Below are 21,896 nucleotides of genomic sequence, written 5' to 3'. Positions count from 1 at the left end.
CACACACACGGATCTGTTCAAGATTTCTGTACTCCACTATCTGTCCCCCTTTTATGTCTTCTTTTTTTCAAAGAGGTCTCAGGTGGATCTGCCAGACCCAAGAGCTTTGGCAGCCTCTGGTCTATTTCCTTGCTCCTTTATCAACAAAGGTATATTTGGGGTTTGAGTCCATGTTAGTAAATTTTTGTTATGTCTTTCCTGGGCTACACAAACCAGTGTGCTGTATTTTAGCGCGTGGATTTTCTGAAAATGTGTTTTCCGACTTGCCTTCAGGACCTCCAGCATGATCCCTACTGTTACATGTTTCAAACAGAGTGAGACCTCTCGCACCTGCGGTTATCACTGTCTGCGTACCCGTGCTGGTTTGCTTGCTGGCCGTGCTGCTGGTCAGGCCTGCATCCTCCAGCTCCTCCTCATCGTTCAGCATGAGTTTGACTCTCTTCACGCTGTCGATGCTGCCACTGCACTCTGACATTAGCTTCGCCTGAACACACAGATACACACACAATCAGTTTGAGTCGTTACACTGGTGTAAAAAAAAAAAAAAAAAAAAAAAAAAAAAAAAAAAAAAGCACTCTGCATTTTTTACACCTATGTGTTGTATTCATAGAAATCTGAAAGGATGATAAAAAGTCTTCACAAATCTATCATAGTGTACCATTTCTATTGTGTTTATTTTGGACCTGACGTTGGACCCAATCAGGATCGTGTGTTTGTACGTACATAGCCCTGCTGGTGGAAGGGAGTGCTGGTTGTATGTGTAGGGAGTGAGCTCAGGGCTTGGATGATATCTCGAGGAAGCTGTTTCCTCTCCGGGGAGCCAGGCAGGTGCCAGCTAGGCGTGTCAGTCACTGACTTCACTGAGGAGACCGAGAGGAGAAAACAGTGACTGTTACGTAAGAGCAAAGATGGAAAGACAACTTCTTTCACCAGCCCTCCGACACATGCATGAAAAGATTCAACGTGCATAAACCAAATGAACAAACCACAAATGGATTGAAGAAACACACACAACTGACTTGCAGTATCATGCAGGTCTCATGATCTTCAATCGCTAACCAAACTAAACCAAACATTTCAAAGTGAATGATAATTTGCAGCCGTGCACAGCCACATTTGTGACTCATGGTGGAAATGGGGTGAAATAAGGGAAAAGATTAAAAAAGGTGAAAACAGGATGCTAGTTGAAAAAAAAAAAAAACGCATAGCAAAGCAGACACATGCAGGAGGCAGAGCGCCTACCCAAGGCTGCTTTCACTGCACTGGCAGTCACTTTAAAAAACGACTCTGAACTCTCTGTGACCTTCATGTCTGTAAGAAATAGTGGAGGTTAAAGTCTCACAGCTGAGGAGATGGAGATCTGCAAAGGTATTAAAGGTGTTTCAGGAATATCAAAAACTTCTGCATGAGGATTTTTTCCAGCTTTTTTCATCTGAAGAGTTAATACATAATGCTATCTAACATAGTATTCTATGATCTGAGATCTGATCTTATGAAATCATAATTTAACCCATGTCTAGACACGAAGCTAACCTGACAGAGCGCTGAAGAAGGTGGCATCCTCGTCGTCCTCATGGGATGATGACCCCCCCACGTCGACTGTGTGATCCCACTCTAGGGGGATGGAATCCACACTGACGGGGGTCTCTCTTCCTGATCGCTCTATAGGGGGTACCAGGAGGTGGCACATCACCTGTGGTCCACCTGAAACTCCTCCCACTGCTGAAGCTATATCAACCTCCTTCCTTCTCCTCTCCGCCATCCAGGACGGGGTCAAATCGGGTGAATCGTCTCGGTCTGGTTCACGGTCTGACATCTCCCTCTCCTCCTCCTCTTCCAGAACCTGCAGGTTGGAAAAAACCCCAGGATAAATAAGATGACAAATGTCTCTTGAAGTTAATGTCTGTGAGGTAGACACATATTTAAAAAATCAAACATGTCCTCAGATTAAAAAAAAACAAAACAAAAACAAATGCTTTTATCCCATTCATTCTCAGAGCAGCAGTTTACAGGTACAGCCAGTCTGAGAAAACTCCAGCTGTTTTATTTTTTCTAATCCCAGTCATTTATACTACTGACCGGACGTCTATTCACTAGGCGGTGATGGAAGCGAGCCACCCTGCCAAACACCTCCTGGCAGTAGGAGTGGAGCTCCTCCAGCTCATCCTCAATAAGCACAGCGTCCAGAGGAGCACTCTTCTGGATCAGGTTCTCCCCAAATACGATCAGGGCATCGATTTTGTTGGTGTTCAGGGTAATCTCCTGCTGAAAACCCTGCAGAGGTAAATGACACGATGGTATGAAAATATTTCAGCCAGTGAGAGACCCAGCCAGTCCATCAATATGTAAACAGGATAATGTTACAGCGCAACATCAGTAGGGAAATACTCACGTTTAGCTCTCTCATTTTCTCTTCGATATCGCTCTCTGAGAAGTGCTCCACATTGGTGAGCTGAAGGTCCATTTCAGTCAGCCAAACGAGGATCCCCTCACGAGTTCCCTCAAAGTCTTCTCTTTGAGACGTAAAATACTGAATAGGACAGAAATATTACTTTTAGTATATTCCTTTGATGCCATAAACTGTGTGCTATAAATATTGCTGGCTTATGTGATTCAGATATCAACTTACTGTGTAAGTGTAGTGTTACATAAGGTTGGGCGACTGGACGAATATATTGACTATTGACAATAGGCTGAGCCTTTCACCGACTGCGATTTATTTATTTATTTATTTATTTGTCCATAAGTAAGTTTGCTAATAATGTTGGTTGAAGCTAAGAGAAGCAGTCAACAGAAAAAATAATAGCGCTGTTTTAATGGCACCCTCTTCCAGCTGCGCCCAAATGCAGCGATTCATTTACTCAAACTGTTAACAGAAAGACAGAAAGACAGTAGCCTATGTAGAGAGATGGGGAGGGAAACACTATAACCACTATAACCATGTTTACAGGCCGTTCCAGTGTTTATCTGACTTACACACTTGACCAAACAACAAATACAAAATTATACAAAAAGTAAGTTAAAAATCAAAATGTCTCTTCCAGCAAACATTAAAAAAAAAAAAAAAATCAAACAAACAAGAAAAGAAGGTAAAATATTCCTTCCAAACAAATCGTATGCATTTAAAATGCGCAGATCAGTCCGTGCATGATTACATTGCTCTGCCCATCAAAAAGTCACCTGTGCAAATATATTGTCATGTACTGGACTAACGATTGTCGGTTGGAAAAATTTTACATATCGCCCAACCCAACTACTGTAATGCAAGCTCCTGTTACAGAACCCTCCTGCACAGTTATGGTCACAGACTCTCTACACTTGTGTTTTTTGTATTAATCATTTCCCAATAATGTCAGCCCATAATGTAGCAGAAAATCTGCTGTTGTGAGAGCTCTTGCCGCTGCACGTGCCTTATAGCCAATTGGCACCAAGCAGCAGAATTCTTTGATTACAAGGAATCTCCAGAAAGCAACATAAACATCTCCATCTGTTCAGAAGCACATGCCATGAGGAAAACGCCTCCCTGCTAACATGATGCCATGTGCCTTGTCACCGTCTGAGAGGTGACCTAAATCCTGACAGCTTAGCGTGGAGCAGGGAGATACTACACAGATCATCTGATAATGCCTGAAACACAATGATGTTTGATTTCTGTTTATATATATATATATATTCAAATTTTACAGTCACCCTGCTTTTAACAGAGTAGCTTTCCTAAGGTACCTTTAAATATTATAACTGCCACATAAAATCAGCCAATCCTGACCCCCGACCTCCTTTCTCACCTTCAGTCTGCGGAGCACGGCAGCGACCCTCCTCTGCAGGCTGTCCCACCGCTGGTTCCCCTCGTGGACCATGACTTTAAGTTTGCTGGCGGCGTCGGTGCGGTTCTCTCGGGCCAGACGGCGGTACTGTTTGTTGACCAGCTCCAGCTGAGTCAGGCGCTCATGAACCTGCCGCTGGAACGCCTGAAAGGAGAAAATGAGAGTCACACATTGAGCGTCAATGAGAAGAACACTTCAAGCTGGAGCAGGGGCTTCAATAGAGTGTAAATGGTTTGATGTATCTGTTAACATAGCCATGTTGAAGATTACATTAAGAAAAAAAAACAGCAAACAAAGAACTAGTGAACAACTACTCACTTAAAGAAAGTAGGTAAAGCAAATTTTGTTGATTCCACAACAGAAATGTGAGCAATGGTTATAAAAAGGCTGTGTGAAATAACCTTTTCTTTATAAATACAACCCACAGCTGATTTACATCTTTAATAATGACACTCCACAGCTTCCATAATATGTCACTGACAGCCAGGATACATAATGTAGGTCACTGGTTCCCTGTTGCTGTAGAAATGAAGGCATTTCAGCAAACTCCAGATTACCAGACACTAATCTGTGCTTCTAATCTAGACCAGCGCACCAAAGGTTACCAGTGAGTCACAGCGCAACAGGACACCTGAGCACTTAAAACTGTTTGATGCATCTTTGGTGTCTGCTGATTCAAGGGAAATATAAAATTAGAAAGAAAAACAAAAATTGAAAAACAGGCAATTTAACTGCTAGCTGCTGAACCTTTTTCCCTCATGCTGTCCTGTCTCCCTTCCGTCACCCCCCAACCGGTCGCAGCAAGTAGCTGCCTAGTGCTACTGGCTTCTTCCTGTAAAAAGGAAGTTTTTACTTTCCTATCCTTTTTTTAGTGAATGAGCTGACCTTTTTACATTTTAACATACCCATGGCTTTTCCTGTAGAGCTAATATCAGAATACACAGAAATCCCAGTTATTTAGGTCTACCCAAACACCGCCATAATTTGAACTTAAGGTCATTGCTTTACTTTATTCCTCCCTTTCCAATATTATGCCAAAGTGTAAAAAAGCTTAAAAAAGAGAGCAAAATAGTCTGCTGACCTCAAACTTCTTGAGTTCCTCCTTGGCGCTGGTGTAGAGGACGTCGGCAGAGTCGGGGCTGGCTGCCGTCAGTTCTGCCGTCTTCAGCCAGTGTTCAAAGCGAGAGTAGTCATCGAGGAACTTACACCAGAGACGCCAGGTTTCCTCAATTCTGAGGGCAGAAAAAGGCACATGTTGACTTCTAATCACAGTAGCTCGGGCTCTGAAAAGTGTAAGACCCCTCCAACCACGGTAAACTAAAGAATCAGTCTTCAACCCTTCTTGGCTGGTCACCTCATCCTCCTCTCCATGGACATGGCACAGATGTTTCTCCAGCGGCGGTCCAGGCTGAGGGTGGTCTGCTGGATCGAGTCATTCTCTGAGTCACTGCCGCAGGCATCGGCATCGTGGAGCAGGACGTCGCATAACGTCAGCACCGAGGCCACACTCTCTGTGTGCTGCTCGATGTCCCGCTGCAGATCCTGGATGCCAACCGGCACAGAAAAAACAAAAGAAAAAAAAACTTCTTTAACTTTCTCCTCTTCTAGAAATCACAAAGGAAAACCAAAAATCTGTATTTTTTCTGGTTTGTTTTGAGGCCTTCAACCTCTACACACAGCACAGCATGATTCCTGGGTGCTGTTCGTTTTGGCAGTTGGTGTTATGTTCTTAGTTTTTTCCTAATTTTTGCCCTTTCCCAGAGTTTTCTGTTTTTTTCCTGTCAGTCCCTTCCTATTTTATTTTGGTGACTGCTTTTCAAAGTTCCAATTGAAATCATTATCCTAGTTTTATTGACTGTGATTGATTGATGGTGCTTCTACAGGGAGTGCAGAATTATTAGGCAAGTTGTATTTTTGAGGAATAATTTTATTATTGAACAACAACCATGTTCTCAATGAACCCAAAAAACTCATTAATATCAAAGCTGAATGTTTTTGGAAGTAGTTTTTAGTTTGTTTTTAGTTTTAGCTATTTTAGGGGGATATCTGTGTGTGCAGGTGACTATTACTGTGCATAATTATTAGGCAACTTAACAAAAAACAAATATATACCCATTTCAATTATTTATTTTTACCAGTGAAACCAATATAACATCTCCACATTCACAAATATACATTTCTGACATTCAAAAACAAAACAAAATCAAATCAGTGACCAATATAGCCACCTTTCTTTGCAAGGACACTCAAAAGCCTGCCATCCATGGATTCTGTCAGTGTTTTGATCTGTTCACCATCAACATTGCGTGCAGCAGCAACCACAGCCTCCCAGACACTGTTCAGAGAGGTGTACTGTTTTCCCTCCTTGTAAATCTCACATTTGATGATGGACCACAGGTTCTCAATGGGGTTCAGATCAGGTGAACAAGGAGGCCATGTCATTAGTTTTTCTTCTTTTATACCCTTTCTTGCCAGCCACGCTGTGGAGTACTTGGACGCGTGTGATGGAGCATTGTCCTGCATGAAAATCATGTTTTTCTTGAAGGATGCAGACTTCTTCCTGTACCACTGCTTGAAGAAGGTGTCTTCCAGAAACTGGCAGTAGGACTGGGAGTTGAGCTTGACTCCATCCTCAACCCGAAAAGGCCCCACAAGCTCATCTTTGATGATACCAGCCCAAACCAGTACTCCACCTCCACCTTGCTGGCGTCTGAGTCGGACTGGAGCTCTCTGCCCTTTACCAATCCAGCCACGGGCCCATCCATCTGGCCCATCAAGACTCACTCTCATTTCATCAGTCCATAAAACCTTAGAAAAATCAGTCTTCAGATATTTCTTGGCCCAGTCTTGACGTTTCAGCTTGTGTGTCTTGTTCAGTGGTGGTCGTCTTTCAGCCTTTCTTACCTTGGCCATGTCTCTGAGTATTGCACACCTTGTGCTTTTGGGCACTCCAGTGATGTTGCAGCTCTGAAATATGGCCAGACTGGTGGCAAGTGGCATCTTGGCAGCTGCACGCTTGACTTTTCTCAGTTCATGGGCAGTTATTTTGCGCCTTGGTTTTTCCACACGCTTCTTGCGACCCTGTTGACTATTTTGAATGAAACGCTTGATTGTTCGATGATCACGCTTCAGAAGCTTTGCAATTTTAAGACCGCTGCATCCCTCTGCAAGATATCTCACTATTTTTGACTTTTCTGAGCCTGTCAAGTCCTTCTTTTGACCCATTTTGCCAAAGGAAAGGAAGTTGCCTAATAAATATGCACACCTGATATAGGGTGTTGATGTCATTAGACCACACCCCTTCTCATTACAGAGATGCACATCACCTAATATGCTTAATTGGTAGTAGGCTTTCGAGCCTATACAGCTTGGAGTAAGACAACATGCATGAAGAGGATGATGTGGACAAAATACTCATTTGCCTAATAATTCTGCACTCCCTGTAGTATGAAACTGTTTTTATGCAATTGTTGGCATAAAAGGATCTGCAAATGTCACTCACAGTGTGAACGATTGGCTTTAATACGAGGCATCGTAATGTTCATTTTAAGAGATTTTAAGAGACTTCATGATGCACAAGATTGTGTGTGTGTGTGTGTGTGTGTGTGTGTGTGTTTGTGTGTGTGTGTGTGTGTGTGTGTGTGTGTGTGAGTGAGTGAGTATGTAAGCGTGAGAGAGAGAAAGCGAGAGCTCCCTCACTGGGGCTGGACACCACTTTTTTGCCTCTTGTTTGGTCAAAGTTACCACTCTCTAGGTTGCCATGGTGACCAGTGAAAGCTTAAAGTGCCTATCCACACAGGAGTCATTTCAGCCATCCCTCATCTGCTAATGGAGAGACCTGCAGCCTTTTTCTGAGGAACAGGAGAAGTCCCATTTCTTTAAGGCTCTCCACATCACCACGCTGATTCGAATTCGTCTCCTTTCATTTTGCCTGTCATCTGTCTCCATTTCACTCCTTTACAACTGCCACTATTTCTTTCATCAGATATGAGCTCTATTTCTTCAGACGCGTCCCTGTCCAGATTTAGACAGAAAGCTCGAGTCCAATTTGTTTTGCAGATTCTAAGTGTATTTCTTTCACCTGAACTGCACAGATTTGTAAAATTCTGAGTGGAGAAAAATCATTAGCTAGAGATATTCAGTGATTTAAGAAATGGGTGCAGTTGAACCCCTTTCACTGTTAACTTGTCAAATGAATACATCCGAGCTTGCTTCGACCCCCAAATCCATCATAAAAAAAGACAAAAAAAGAGAAGAAAATTCTCCAAACTCTTGGGTTACTAGCAGTGCTGACAAGTTCAGTCACTTCGTAGCAGTCGCATTTTAGACCCCCAAAAAAGTAAGGAGCACTCAGGCTGACATGCTTGTGGCAGAGTAGAGCACTTTGAGAAGTTCAGAAAATGTTGAGTTTCTCACAGAAGAAGTGGCTCATGTCAACCAGTTTGTGGGGCCCAGCTTTTAAGGGAAAGGCTGATCACTGAGTTTTAGTACTTATTTCTAAAATAATCTGGTAAAGCTGAAAGAGTTGCAGTTATATACAATGGAAACAATAATACATATATATATATGTATATATATATATATACACATACACACACATACATCTATATCTATGTACCTCCTGCTTAATGGGTGGGACAATCTCACTGAACCTTTGTTTTTTGTTTTTTGTTTTTTTTTTTTCTTATCATGACTGGGGGATAGGAAAGGGAGAAAGAAAGAGAGGAAGGAAAAGAAAAACAGAAGGGAAAAGAGACAGTGAGAAAGGGCACTTATAAAGACAAAGAGAAAGAAAGAAAAAAAAATCTCCTGGATCACCTGTTGAGAGAAAAAGAAGAGAAGACAAGCAAAAAAAAAAAAAAAAACCAAACAAAAACAAAGCAACATACTAAACACAACACCATCACGTTAATCTAGCTGAGTGTGAACAGCAGTAAATACTAAATATTGAAAGTTGTTGTGCAGCATGCAGGACAGACAGCGCACAATGTGCTTTGAAGTAGCAGCTAAGAAAGGTGTAGTTTATGTCTACGAACAGTGAACACCCGTGTGCACACCTGTGTGGATCAACGCGCTTGTATACAAAAGGTTTCCCCATGTAACGGTCTGCTAGAGGGTGTGGAGGCCCATAGCCCCGTCCCCCAGGGTATGAAGCAGGCATGGAGGAGATCCAGGCTCCAGACATCCAGAGGCCCCAGAGTGCGAGAGCCCAAGGAGTACCACCGGAGGGGCATCCGTGCCACCTTCCTGGGAAGGGCTGAGGAGATCCCCAGACGAGGGGGTCACCCAGTAGCCACGGAGCAGAAGCCAGAGGGGGCTGCACTGGCGTGCCCGCCGGCTCTGCCGGCAGCTAGCTGTGCCAGAGTGAACCGAGTTGCAGGCCCCGAGGCCGGAGGCCCGAGGGTCCCCTTTGCCCCGGAAGAGGCCTGACCGAGCGACAGGCACCAGGCCCCGCCAAGTAGCCACCGGGAGTGAGCTGATGCATACCTGAGCGCCCAGCCCCGGACACCAAGAACCACCAATGCACCAACCCCTGAGGGCATCAGTTACCAGCAGGGAGTGTGGTGAGGGGAGATAGGCCTCCACACTTGGAGGGCCTGGGGGTACCCAGGGAGGTGGAGTCTAAGACCCGACCTGACATATAGACACAGACAAACAGGCACACACAGACATAAACATGCTTTCCCACCCTCATGCACACATATACAAACACTCAGCACTCACCCAACGTAGGGACAGACATACATAGACATGTACACACAGTCATACTCCCCAAACATACTCTATGCCCCGGGTCCAGGTACCCTCGCCCCCAGAGGGGGAAACGGCACCCAGACCCAAGAGATGTGACCCTTTCCCCCGGGGTGGAGGCAAGCAGACCGCCCCAGGCTCCGCAGCAGCAGGGAGGCCAATCGGACAGCCAACACCTCCTCCCAGCCCCCGCCCCGATGGCTAGTAGAGAACGGGGGTGTGTGAAGACCCCATACCTCCCTCCTCCCGCTCATGTGTAGTGTTGCTGCGTGTTGTTCTAAAGTGCATTTAAAACAAGGGAGGGCATGGTGCTGCTGCCAGAGAGCAGCAGGTGTTAGCACGGCCCCTCCCGAGAACCCTCAATGTCTACATGGATTTAAAATTGAGAGGTGGGCACCGGCGCCAGAGGTAGGGTTGAATACACAGACCGTCCTCTGGACGCCGTTAACGTGGTCACCCTCAAGGCCCTATATATATATATATATATATATGTGTGTGTGTGTTATGAGAGTGTGAATAATGTGGATGTCTAAGTTGTGAAATAAAATTGAGGCACAGGTGGCCAGAAGGGGACAGAGGGGGGGGAATGAACCTTTGTTAACATCTAAACGTTTTTGAACTTTCAAAATTTTCTCTTCTTATTTTTGTTCTCTGTTTGCATTTGTTTAACGTGTGTACCTATCTACCTTCACAGTAACCAAAAATTGCATTTGTGACAGAATACAGAATGAACAACTTAAAAAAGCACCAGAGGTCTGCCAAAAAGTGCTGTAGGGTTGGTGTTTACTCTTTTACTAAATAAACACTATAAGCAGGGGTGCACATAAGTGGTCCGCAGGTGCGCATTCGCTGTCAAAATAAAAGACGCGCACCAGATAAGAAGTTGCAACGCGCGTCTGCGTACATAAGATTTTCTGGAGGAGGACAGACATTTGTTTAGAGCTCTTAAAGATGTTGAAGAAGCAAGCTCCTTTAAGCAATTACTTTGGTGTTCCTCCACCTCCAAAGAAATGTCAGAAGGAGTCCGAACCGCAAAAGAAGCGCGTATTCTCGGAAAAGTGGTTGCAGGAGGTGAGCTGGCTTCAAACAAATGATGAACGCACAGAGATGTGGTGCAGAATATGCCGTGAAAATCCCACTCTAGTGGACAAAAACAGTGCCTTTTATATGTAGGCAAACACGCGTTGCAACTTCTTATCTGGTGCGCATCTTTTATTTTGACAGCGAATGCGCACCTGCGGACCACTTATGTGCACCCCTGACTATAAATAAATAAACACTATGTTGTATTCTATTCATGCATTTAATCAAGGTAGGTCTGGGAGTTATTCTGTTCTTTTAAAGCGTTACTGTGCTTGTTGATAATGTGGTCTGACTTTAGCTAATTCACATTTAGACCAACGTACCCTAACCTTTTTTTAAAACAAGAATAAGCACATTGTGGCTTTAAAGGGAATGTGACCATTTGTCACATGTAATTCTATATAAGTGTGCATTTAAAAGTTTAATCCAGTGATGAAAAATGCAAAATGAACCACAGGTTCAACAACCACTGTCACCTGATCTCATCCTTACTATCAAACGTGCATTTCTATTTAAGATTTTTTCAAAACCCGAGAGGCAAACTGGCAACTCTACCCAAGACATAAAAAACTCTTTCATCTTGTCTATGACTATTTCTCCCTCTGAACCCTTCCACCCATCTTTGCTCTAAAACCTGGAACTTTTAGCCATTTCCCAAAGTACTGCTATATGGCAGATGACAAATGGACTAACAGGCTAAAGTCCATTTACCTTTTTTTGGACCTCCTCATGAGCTCTGCCTCTCAGCGCATTTACCATCTCTCAGCCCAGCGTGACAGCTGTCTCCTTCACAAACTCCTCTCTTAGCAGAGCCTTGCTGAAATTTTACTTTGCAGCACTCATTATTCACTCTTATGTTAGTATGCTTTGGACCACCACAGGATGGCCATAACATAAAGGGTTTAAAACCAGACGCAATGTCTCCCCTCACAGTGGAGTCCTAATTCTGCCTTGTGCATTTCTAAAATAGCACTTTAACTCCCCTTTTTCTTTTTCTTTACCTTGAAGATGTCCAAGTTGAGCAGGTGTGTACAGAGAGCTCTCGTTTTTCTTCCACAAAGAAACCATGAAAGGTGATTTGCTCATCTTTCATGAGATCTCCCTTTTTCACATTGCTGTGGGAGGCGATTGGCTTTAAATACCAAATATATAATGGATGCATAAATAATCACTCCAGTTGTCCCACAGCATTGTGCCAACTGTTCTCTCCTTCTTAGAGGTTATATTAGTTATTAAGAGGTACTTCATGTAGATCTTCATGAAGAACTGAAATTAAATTTTAGATCTTTAATTTCCTGGTCTTGCAGGACTTTCTAGGTTTTTGACTGAATATTTAAAAATACACACTTTCATAACTTAAAATATCTCACAGAAGTCTTTCCATCTTTGCCCACCTGCTGTTCAGCTAGTTTCCTCTGAATCTCATCACTGTGGCAGGTGCTGTAGACCACCGGCTTGGCTAGCTCTGCCTCAATACGGGACAGCCACGTCCGCAGGTTGCTCATGTTCTTATCAAGTTGCTGCACCGTCACCAGCGTCTCTTTCAGCTTCCTCACCCTGCAGACGAAAGATGTGTCACATTAGAACAGTTTGTACTGGAGTCTAGCTGGGCACAGATCACCAGAAAGGGTCAAAAACATTCAGAAAATTCCTCCAGTCAATTTCTGACTTCTGTGCCCCATTTCTGCCTAAAGCCACAGGTATGTTATACAGCTTAAAGGAACATAATACATGTAAACAGCTTTAGCAAACAATAGCCTGTGCACCAAAACTTTCAGACTTCAGCGGCATCTGAAATCTGCAAGTCTTACACACACCAGCTCTTTAAATAATGCATGCATTTGATTTTCTATTTGTCTCAGGTGTGTAACACAAGGTTTCGTTTCATGCCATTTGAGGAGACAAAAATCTGAATTAGGACACTTAGGATGCTGAGCAAACACCCATCAACCTGCCATTGTTAACACTACGTTCAGCCCCATGTCACACATTAGCACTGTGGCAGGTTTTTACTTTGTGTGGGAAGCGCTGATGTCGTTCCAACAAATGACACAACGGGAGCCATTATAGCCACGCTGCAAGCTGACCTACATCTGACTGAGAGCTGCGTGTTGTCTGAGAGAGCGGCTGCATTCCAGCACAGCTCTCAGGTCAGTGACCTACATCGGTTCATTCCACAACACACGCAGAGAGGAGAGAGGTGACTCAGCAACGTCATGTGACCAGAAGTAACAAATTCCACATCTTACATTCATTAAATTGCAGGCTTGGATTGAACTCTACACACATCCAGAGTGTGGTCTGTTAATTATAGATCTGTCACTGCTCTTAAAACAAATATGTTAAAGGTTGTGTCATATGTGTTTTTGCAGCTTCTATTTTAGCCATAGAAAGGATGGGGCACCTAATGTCCTCTAACGTCTCTGAATTTGTTCGCTACACCAGCCCGAGGCCAAATAAAAAAACAACATGACTTTTAGTGACATCACCAGTTACAAAAACTGGGGAATGACATGAAGGCAACTACCCACCAACAAGCTTTTGATAGGATATTTTGTGATTGAAAAAATTAACTCAGCAGACAAACTGCATGACAGAGAGACTTCTTAACGATTGTGTCTCTTAGAAACAAAAATTTACTGGAAAAACACAGACGGATGTATGTATGTATGTACAATTGCAATTATTTATCACTCCTGTCTTCTCCTGTTGCCACCTTAAGCTGTTTGACATCACTGACCACTTAAAGGATTATCAGTCATTTAGAGTTTCGTGTACGTGTTGGATACAGACATTCGTCAGCTGTATGTAAGATTTTTCTTATTCCCTTTTGTTGAAAATATTATGCACTGCCTTTCATTTCTTTGGTGCCACAAAAATGAGAATCATTTGGAACACCTTTAGAGCCTCGTTACAGCCTCTACCATTTATGCCATTCTTCGACCTGAATGCCAAAATGTTTAGCGTTTTTTCTCTCCTCCGTTCACTCTTAAATGCTGGTTATCATTGTGCTTTAGGGTTTAGGGGACAATGTTTAAAGGACTTTAGTACTTTATTTGGATTATTGCATTTTATATGAAATTGGATCAGGTGGCCTAAAAAAATATTTTATTGCTTATCTATGAGACTTTCATTGCAAATGCCATTTCACATCACTTCTGTGATAGATCAGTGTTCTGGGTTATTCTGGGTTTTATGAATGCTTCTGATTTCTTTACAGTACACCCACTCATGAATCCTTTGGCAATTCTTGATCAGTGCGGATGTATGAATATATAAATTTAGCTTATCTCAGTAAATGTTTTAGATGATTTATACGTTACATCTGGATCTTGGATCTTTAATTAATCACGTTTATAATGTTTTTTATTTTTTAATTGGATTAAAAAAATAAATTAATTATTAATACAATTTTTCAACAAATTGTCTAACTTCTAATTTTGTAACTTATGATGGGACTTAATTCAATTCAAAGGACTCATTTTTTATCCATATAGCAATAATCACGCTAATACAGAGAAAACCACAACAATCAGACGGCCGCCTATGAGGAGGCGCTTGGCAACAGTGGGAAGGAAAAACTCCTTATTGACATGAAGGAACCTCCAGTGAAGTTAAAAGTGGATCTTGAGGGCGAACTGGGATGCTGTTTGTTTGCTTTTCTCTAAGATGCCTTTAACAGTCTATTAGATTTGACTCCAGGATAATGTCCACTGATTTCATTGAAAGTAGCAGTAATGTCCTCCAGAACTAAAAAAAAAAAAATTGTAGCTGTGTGTCACGTACTAATCAATGTGCCCACTGTGCATACGAGGCAGTACAGCTCAATGATGCAACAATGAGTCCGATGCAGCAACAAGCTGCATTGAGCCCACCAAGTTTCTTGTTTGCATAAAGACACAGACTAGGAATGCTGGATGCTGTTGCTGCCCCAGTAGCACAGATAGAACAGGGATTCCCCTGCCCCATGTTTAGCTGCATGTTTGTTTTTATGTTTCTCTGTGCAGGTGTGAGCTCTGGGCTGCACATCTGTACCGCATGTGAGGATGTTGCAGTAGACAGAGGAGTGGAGAGCGTAACCAAAAACATGCCGCTGCATACCCTCACATAAATACACATCTGCTGTCCAACCTTTTATTTAAATGTAAACGCGCACGAGGCAAGCCCAAGCTAAACTGAATTAGCTCTGAAAGACTCGGCGTGTGTCTCCCTGCCTGCCTGCCTACGTGCCTGCATCAACAAAGCTCAGCCCATCCCCCTTTGCTCCTCAACCTTCGTCTCCTTATCATAACAAAACACCCAATCTGCTCCCCCACCCTTTCACCCGTCCGCTTTTCCAGCCTCACGCGCCAGGTCGGACGGGGCGTGATGAAGTCTCCAGATCAGGATGAGAGGTACTTACAGGCTGGTGAGGAGACTACTCCATGATGGTGGCTCATCTGCTAGCAAGCGCTAACCCACCATCCCTCCCTTCCCTGCCTTCTCCACAGACCGCCCGTCCCCTCCTCTCACCATCGCCTCTTCTCCTCTTCCAGCTTTTAAAAACAGCTGGATGCAGTGACAGGTACACTCACAAAGAACCAGCACTGAAAACTGTATAAATGACCCAAATAATTAATTACCAAAACTAATAATATTCAAGCTTGACTAAAATGTATTTTTTCTATATACTTTTTCTGCCCTGCAGTCTTTCTTGAAACTTTTGTTTCTTTTTTCATTTTATTTCTCTTAATTCACAGAATTAATAATTTTCCTCTTCTTGTTTCATATTTAGTTATGAGTGATGTTTGATATGATATTTAGTTATGAGTTCACATGTTTGAAAATATCTATTTAAGGGACTAAAAGATTGAAAAATAAACCTGGCTTGATGAGCTCGCAAATACAGAACTACTTGAGGGAACATAGATTTTAATAGTAATTTTTTTCATGTTTTCACAGAGGGTACTGACACAGCTAAACCAGCATTAATTCTGTGGCTAAAAATCTACCAACTGAAATTTAATAAGAGACCATTCAAGCCATCTGTGTCTCGGTGGATTTGATAAATATGCATGAATATCAGAGATTCAGGATAATGTAGCACAACCATGACTGAGATAGTAGAAAAGTACACACTTAGGCTAAAAACAATTCAAGATGTCTGTAAGGTAAAGACATTAAAGTTCATTAAGGGTGGAGCTGTAAACTGTTGCTCAGACTGCCAATGGTGGCTGACATAGACAGAGCCAGCGGGGAACCCGAGGTTGGTAAACTTCCATCTGCCACCTTCTTTTCTTGAAATACACCACCCTCGGTCTCAGAGTACCAAGAGCAAGTAATATATTACAGGTCTGAATAATAAAGGATAGAAAAAAACAACAGGTGGAGCAGAAGGAAGAATGACAACAAAGAAAGGTCGTAAAATGAGAACAGAAATGTAAATCTGAAGTGTGTTTGAGACAGAACATGCAAAGCTGGCCAACTTCTTCTATGTTGGTAGCTGTATATAAAAATGAGCCACCTGGCGCACAAGAGAAAACACAGAAAGAAAGAACAGTAGAAGCAAACAAGTCTCCAAAAGTGAGTCAATCCCTGCAGACTTAAACGTTAAAATGCCCAACTTTTACTTTATGTTCACACTCGAAATCTGAGTAGTGAACTGAGATCTGCAACATTTCATTTTAGATTATAGATTACAGGCATGAAGAAGTTGAAGGGATACACACAAGTGCAAATCTTGCATTTCACTTATTTGAGATTACATGCCTATAAATAGAATAATCAACTCCAAGATGACTCACAGTCTGTTTTTCACACATAACCAATCCCTGTTGCAATAACATCATCACTATGACAACCAGGTCTATGGCCACATGGAAAGAGAACCGAGTGGCCATAAAAGGGCACTTTTTTCTGTCTGTATAAACAAAACAAATAAACTAAACAACATGGCATTAAAAGTGTGAAAGCTGTACTTGAAATGAGCGACTTGACTGTACGATAATCTGAGAAACAAAAACGCTGTGTGAGAGTACACGAAGTAAATCTGTGCATGTACCAGGTGTGAGGAGGAGAGGTGTCTGGACAGAGCAGGGTGAAGGTTTTTAAAGAGAAAACAAACATCTGCCTTGCATGCATCTTATTCGCACAATAAAGCGAGCGGATGGTGGCCCCTGAGGCAGAGCGCCGTCAGGACAAAGGCTCGCATTAGCAAACAGCAGCTGCTGGGCCGGGTGACGGAGCACCCAGTTTGTTTTGGGGGACAAAGGCGAGCAGCATGCTAGTATCAGCGCATCTAATCCCTCTGCAAGTCAAACCTCAGCAGTCATCTGATGTAACTTAGTGGGGTGAGATGCAGACAATGGCAAGAGGCACACCACAGTCATCAGTGACTCTGAATCAGCTACTCTTGGAACTTCATCAGCCCTTATCCAAACATGTGACAGAGTCCTGCAGGACTCTGGCAATGGACCATCCAATGAGACCAACCATTGACTCAGCTCTGTATAATGTCCGTGTTGTAAATGGTAAATGGACTGGTTCTTATATAACATTTTTCTATTCAACTCGAGCATTCAAAACACTTCATACAATGTCTCACACATTCTTTCAATCTAACATTTACACGTTCACACTGATGAGCGCCTCGGGAGCAATCATGCAGACCGAATCTACTACTTCCGAGTAGTAGCTGAGCCACAGCCACCCCAGTGCTGTGGCTAGGGGCGGACACCCCTTGCGCAACCTTCATTTCATAAACCTCTAGCAACATATTTTCTTGGCTTCATGTGAATGCAATTTTTGAAACTGGAGAAGTCCCTCGGATGTCTTGGTGCATGCTCAATCCAAGTAAGTAAATGGACGGCCCCATGTGCCAAAAATTGGTCCACCCCAAGGATCGGGTCCCCAGAAACAAACAGGGTAATGTAGTGTAGTACGCTGTTAAGTGCCAAGAGGATTGCTATGATTTATACATCAGGGAAACCAAACAACCTCTGGTGAAGCAGATGGCTCAACAAAGAAGAGCTAACTCATCAGGCCAGGACTCTGCAGTCTATTTACACCTACAGGCCAGCAGACACACTTTCATTGATGAGGATGTACACATCCTGGACAGGGAGGAACCCTGGTTTGAGCGTGGAGTCAAGGAGGCCATTTACGTGAAAAGGGAAAGACCATCTCTGAATTGAGGAGGGGGCCTAAGGGTACATCTTTCACCATCTTACAATGCTGTGATTGCAGCCATTCCCCAACTCTCTGTGAATAATACTCATGGCCATTGATCAGTGGTCATGACAATTTGCAAAATAATGATCAATTAACCTCACAGCCCATTGTTCTTTCAGTGGTGCTAGTTTCAGTCATTGTACAAATGTACTGTTTATAAGGTTGGGGAAAGACTGAAGAAGTCACTTGGATGAGTAAAAACACTATGTCCAGATGAACAGAATCAACCTTTTGGGAAGTCCCTTGGATGTGCGATGAACCATTTCTCTTTCTGTAGGCTCAGACAGTGTGCCTCTGTCAGTATCCAAAACCTGTATGGATTAGACTCCTGGGAGGTCAAGAAAAGACCAACTCCACAGGTCTATAAAACTACTTTTACCCCCCATCTTTAATTTTCTGCCCACGGGCACACTCACAGACACTTATTGCTTTAACTTGGTTGAGACCTATTTCTGAATTTGTGTTTCTTGCACACCCAAGCTGCTGTGATTTCAAGAGGAAACTGGGCATGAAAATGCTAAAGTTCTTGATCATATTAAGCAGCATAGTGGGCAAATGCATGCAGACACTGACTACATTTATCTGCATAGATAAATGTATTACAGTTCACAGCAATTCAGCCTCAGCCTCAAATGCTACAAAGGGTTTGGCAGCAGATAAGCATAATAACATGATATGTGTTGTCCACTTTCAGTGGAGTGGTTTAAGATTCTTTTTATATTTAACTATGGGTGCATTAGTGCTAGTGACAATAAATTTTGATAGACAATAGTGTACAGTTTGTCTGTTTTGGTGTGCCAGAACTGGTCTGCACTGAGACCTTCACCCAGACTTCACCCAGCTTTGATAGGAGTACAGATTTTAACCATTATAACTAGTGTCACACAAACATTTTCAAAAACTTGAAAAAAAAAAAGTTGGAATATGAGAACTGCAGATCACGCCACAGCTTCCTCAGTAATGGCTCATTAGCAGGCTTAGCAATGTTATGCTGGTCAGTCACTTAAGGGGGGGAGACCAGTGAGGGCAAATCCACTATTGTGTGTCATGCTCCCTCTCAACTCTAGTCTCCATTCTATTGTTAGTGCAAGAGGGTATGTCTCTGCACTAACAGCCTGACAGTCATGATAAAGACCCTTGTCCCTGAGTGAACAACACGGATGGATTTAGTGCAGTCTCTCTCAGGCCAACTTGTAGAATAAACGTATCCATTTTTTCTGTAATTTTAAGCTGAACTTTCCTGAAAGCTCTCCATTAAAGGTGGTCAAGCACAGAAGGTACCCTTTAAATTTCCCCTTTGTTAATTGCCTTTGTTTTTGCTACTTAAAACACAAACCACACCATGAGAAGCCTGGTACCTGGCGCCATGTTACACACATATAAACACTACAAATCGATAGGATGCCACTCATTGTTAACTGCCCCTCAAAAATCGCCCTGGGAAGATGTGGCAAAGTTGAAAGGTTTTCATTTAAATACCCTCCGACTCACAAAAGCAGCAATCAACCACATGTAAATTTTGCTTCCCTTGTTAAATGGAAACACAGTAATTTTCTACCCCACTTGATTATGCGAAAGTGCTTCAAACTAAATGAGGGGAAAAAACTTCAGTCAACAGCTGTTTAAGTGGATAATGAAGAATTAAGGATCACTGCATTTATATTAAATTCTATAAAACATAAATTTTTTTTATTAAAATGTGAATAAAATAAAGGGAAAGAGTGCACTACACAGCAACCTGGGTTTAAAAATGAGGTGATCTGGGTTTAAAAAAAAAAAAAAAGTCTCAGTTTAGTTTGCTCTGATTTGCTTGGTGCATGTTATGAAAAAAAAAATCAGTTCTTTCGCCATCACTAAACTGGTAATTGTGAGCAGCAGCATTCAATCATTAGTTTAAACCCAATGTCCTGTTGTTTGGTACAAATGTACCGGTAATTGCTGTGCACTCCACCAACCTGCATCCATTCTGCTGCACAGCAAGGCCATAGCTGGTAATAACTACTGTACCGTTTGACTACGGGAAAGCAACTAGAAGAGAACAAGAAAGGTCAAAAACCCTCCACTAATGCACGTCGCTTGTTTCTGAGATCAACCTTGTTAGTGGAAAGAACACATAATTATCTCCAGGCTCACCACATACATAAATATCAAGACTCGTGTTGCTATCAGCTAAATAGTGAACTCAAAAGTTGCTCTTAGAGGAAAACATTCTGACACTGGAGTATCCAAGTGTGTAACCTTTTAGACTTTTGTTTCTTCTGCAGAATCCAAAAACTGCAAAGTTAATTGTTTTGCTTCATCCCTTGCAAAATACCATAAAAATAATTGGGAATGTCTGAGATGTAATTTATAGTTCTCAGATATATACATCAGCTTATGTGTTTAGTTTTTAATAATGAAAAATGAGTGCAAAAAACCCTACTGGTAAATACTGGTGACTTGCCCAGAACATACCCCAACTTCTGCCCATTTTCAGCTGGGACAGGCACAGCTCGTCCTTTAGTGTAGCTGAAACAGTGTGAAGGACTGGAACCATCTTTCAAGCTCTCTCTTCTGTCTTTATCCAGCTACTTTTTCACTTTTAAAGCTTGATTGTCAACTTTTCTGTCCTGGAATCATAAACTGTGGAAACTTATATGTAGTCATTTCAGCACCTCCCTGCATACAGCTATCAATCTTCTCTGTGTTGGATTGCAATTTGAATTTATGGATTAATAATAATATGACTCTATCCTCTGCTTCACCGACTTTAATCTGCAGCCACAGTAGAATAACAGCTGTGCTGTGCCCACCCCAACAGTGCACAGATAAAGCTGCACGTGCTGAACTGCAGCAGTAAACACTAAGGGGTCAGGATTCAAAGAAGCCTGATGACTAAAGGAATAATCAGCAGGTTGTATTCTTAAGCTGTGAAAACCATTTGTTAAGTAGCGATAATCTAAATACAAACCACTTCAGAAGCCAATATTTAATACATCCATTCATTTTCTTTTGCTTATCCAGTTCAGGGTCACCATAGAATGAGAGGTGGTGCATAGCCTAGACAGGCCACCAGTCTGTCACATGGCTAACACAGAGAGACAGACAAACATTCACACCTGATGGGCAAAGGGGAATTTGGAATCATTAACCTAACCCCACTAACTGCACGTCTCCATAATGTGAACGAAAAGAACTGCATTCTCTCTCAAAATCAAGTCACATTTCAGGGCTGCTCTTGTAGCTTTGGATCAACAGCCATACTACACAGTCATGAAGACATCCAGTAAGATTTCCCATAAGAGAAAAGAGTGATGGCATCATGTCAGAATATCAGAAGCCAAGAGTAAAAATACTATAAAAAGTGCAATCTAAAGGTTTTATTGTTCCTTCAGGATATCCCACTGTTAGCTTGTCAAGCCCAGCAATACTTTATCAGACTTTCAGCATTATTAGATTGATGGGGCTGTCAGACCAAGCTGTGTGGAGGGATTTCTAATATGCCAAACAAAATGAAGCCAGTGTGGAAATACTGTGCAGTTCATCAAATGGCAACTTGAGGCTAGTTCAAAAAATTGAGACACTCCCATGTTAACTTTACAACATTAAAAAGCGTTGATACGCTTTCTATATAAAGCTTTCTAACCAAACTTACTAGTATTTTCTGATAAGTAGTAACTCCAGCCTCTTATGCAGTTACAGCCATATTTGGCTTAAAAAAAAACAGAACATGACTGCAGCCAGAACGCCAACACCAAGGCCAAAATATGACATCACAGTGACTAGGTCAATTTTTTATATGCAGTTTTTGTGCTACTCTTAATAAGCAGGCAGCCCCACTGCTAACGGCTGAATGACACCTAAGACGTTCAAAGAGTGATGTAAAAAAACATTTAGCATAAACTGTTAGGCACTTGCATCAAGTCAAAGTTATCAATAGAAGTTTAAACAAAGTGTTGGACTGGGAGTCGAACTTTGTTATATAACCAAGCACTACAACACCAGCACCACTACTCAACAATAAAACGTATAAACTCACAAATTCATTCA

The 21,896-nt window shown here is 42.3% G+C and overlaps 2 protein-coding genes across 4 annotated transcripts in view; one reads left to right on the top strand and one right to left on the bottom strand.

The window, feature by feature from the left end:
- esr2b (estrogen receptor 2b) overlaps window positions 1–1,644 on the top strand; it is a 66,358-nt gene extending 64,714 nt beyond the window's left edge. Inside the window, exon 10 of the mRNA XM_025900705.1 lies at window positions 1,521–1,644. Within this exon, the coding sequence (XP_025756490.1) occupies window positions 1,521–1,548 (28 nt within the window). The 3' untranslated portion in view covers window positions 1,549–1,644. The remainder of the gene's footprint in view (window positions 1–1,520) is intronic.
- Window positions 1–21,896, bottom strand: part of LOC100699408 (nesprin-2) — a 57,178-nt gene that overhangs the window by 9,510 nt on the left and 25,772 nt on the right. For 2 of the 3 annotated variants that reach the window (XM_019348787.2, XM_019348785.2), the window contains 10 exons: window positions 12,053–12,215; window positions 5,179–5,366; window positions 4,906–5,056; window positions 3,786–3,968; window positions 2,393–2,530; window positions 2,080–2,274; window positions 1,534–1,843; window positions 1,243–1,311; window positions 724–860; window positions 355–484 (listed from right to left, as the gene is read on the bottom strand). In XM_019348787.2, coding sequence (XP_019204332.1) covers window positions 355–484; window positions 724–860; window positions 1,243–1,311; window positions 1,534–1,843; window positions 2,080–2,274; window positions 2,393–2,530; window positions 3,786–3,968; window positions 4,906–5,056; window positions 5,179–5,366; window positions 12,053–12,215 — 1,664 coding nt within the window. The remainder of the gene's footprint in view (window positions 1–354; window positions 485–723; window positions 861–1,242; window positions 1,312–1,533; window positions 1,844–2,079; window positions 2,275–2,392; window positions 2,531–3,785; window positions 3,969–4,905; window positions 5,057–5,178; window positions 5,367–12,052; window positions 12,216–21,896) is intronic. The other variant, XM_019348786.2, reaches the window with a different exon arrangement.

This window comes from Oreochromis niloticus, linkage group LG19 (assembly GCF_001858045.2).
Source record: "Oreochromis niloticus isolate F11D_XX linkage group LG19, O_niloticus_UMD_NMBU, whole genome shotgun sequence".
Classification (NCBI taxonomy): Eukaryota; Metazoa; Chordata; class Actinopteri; order Cichliformes; family Cichlidae; genus Oreochromis; species Oreochromis niloticus.
Note: the sequence above shows the minus strand (reverse complement) of the source record. Positions and strands in the feature narration are given on the sequence as shown.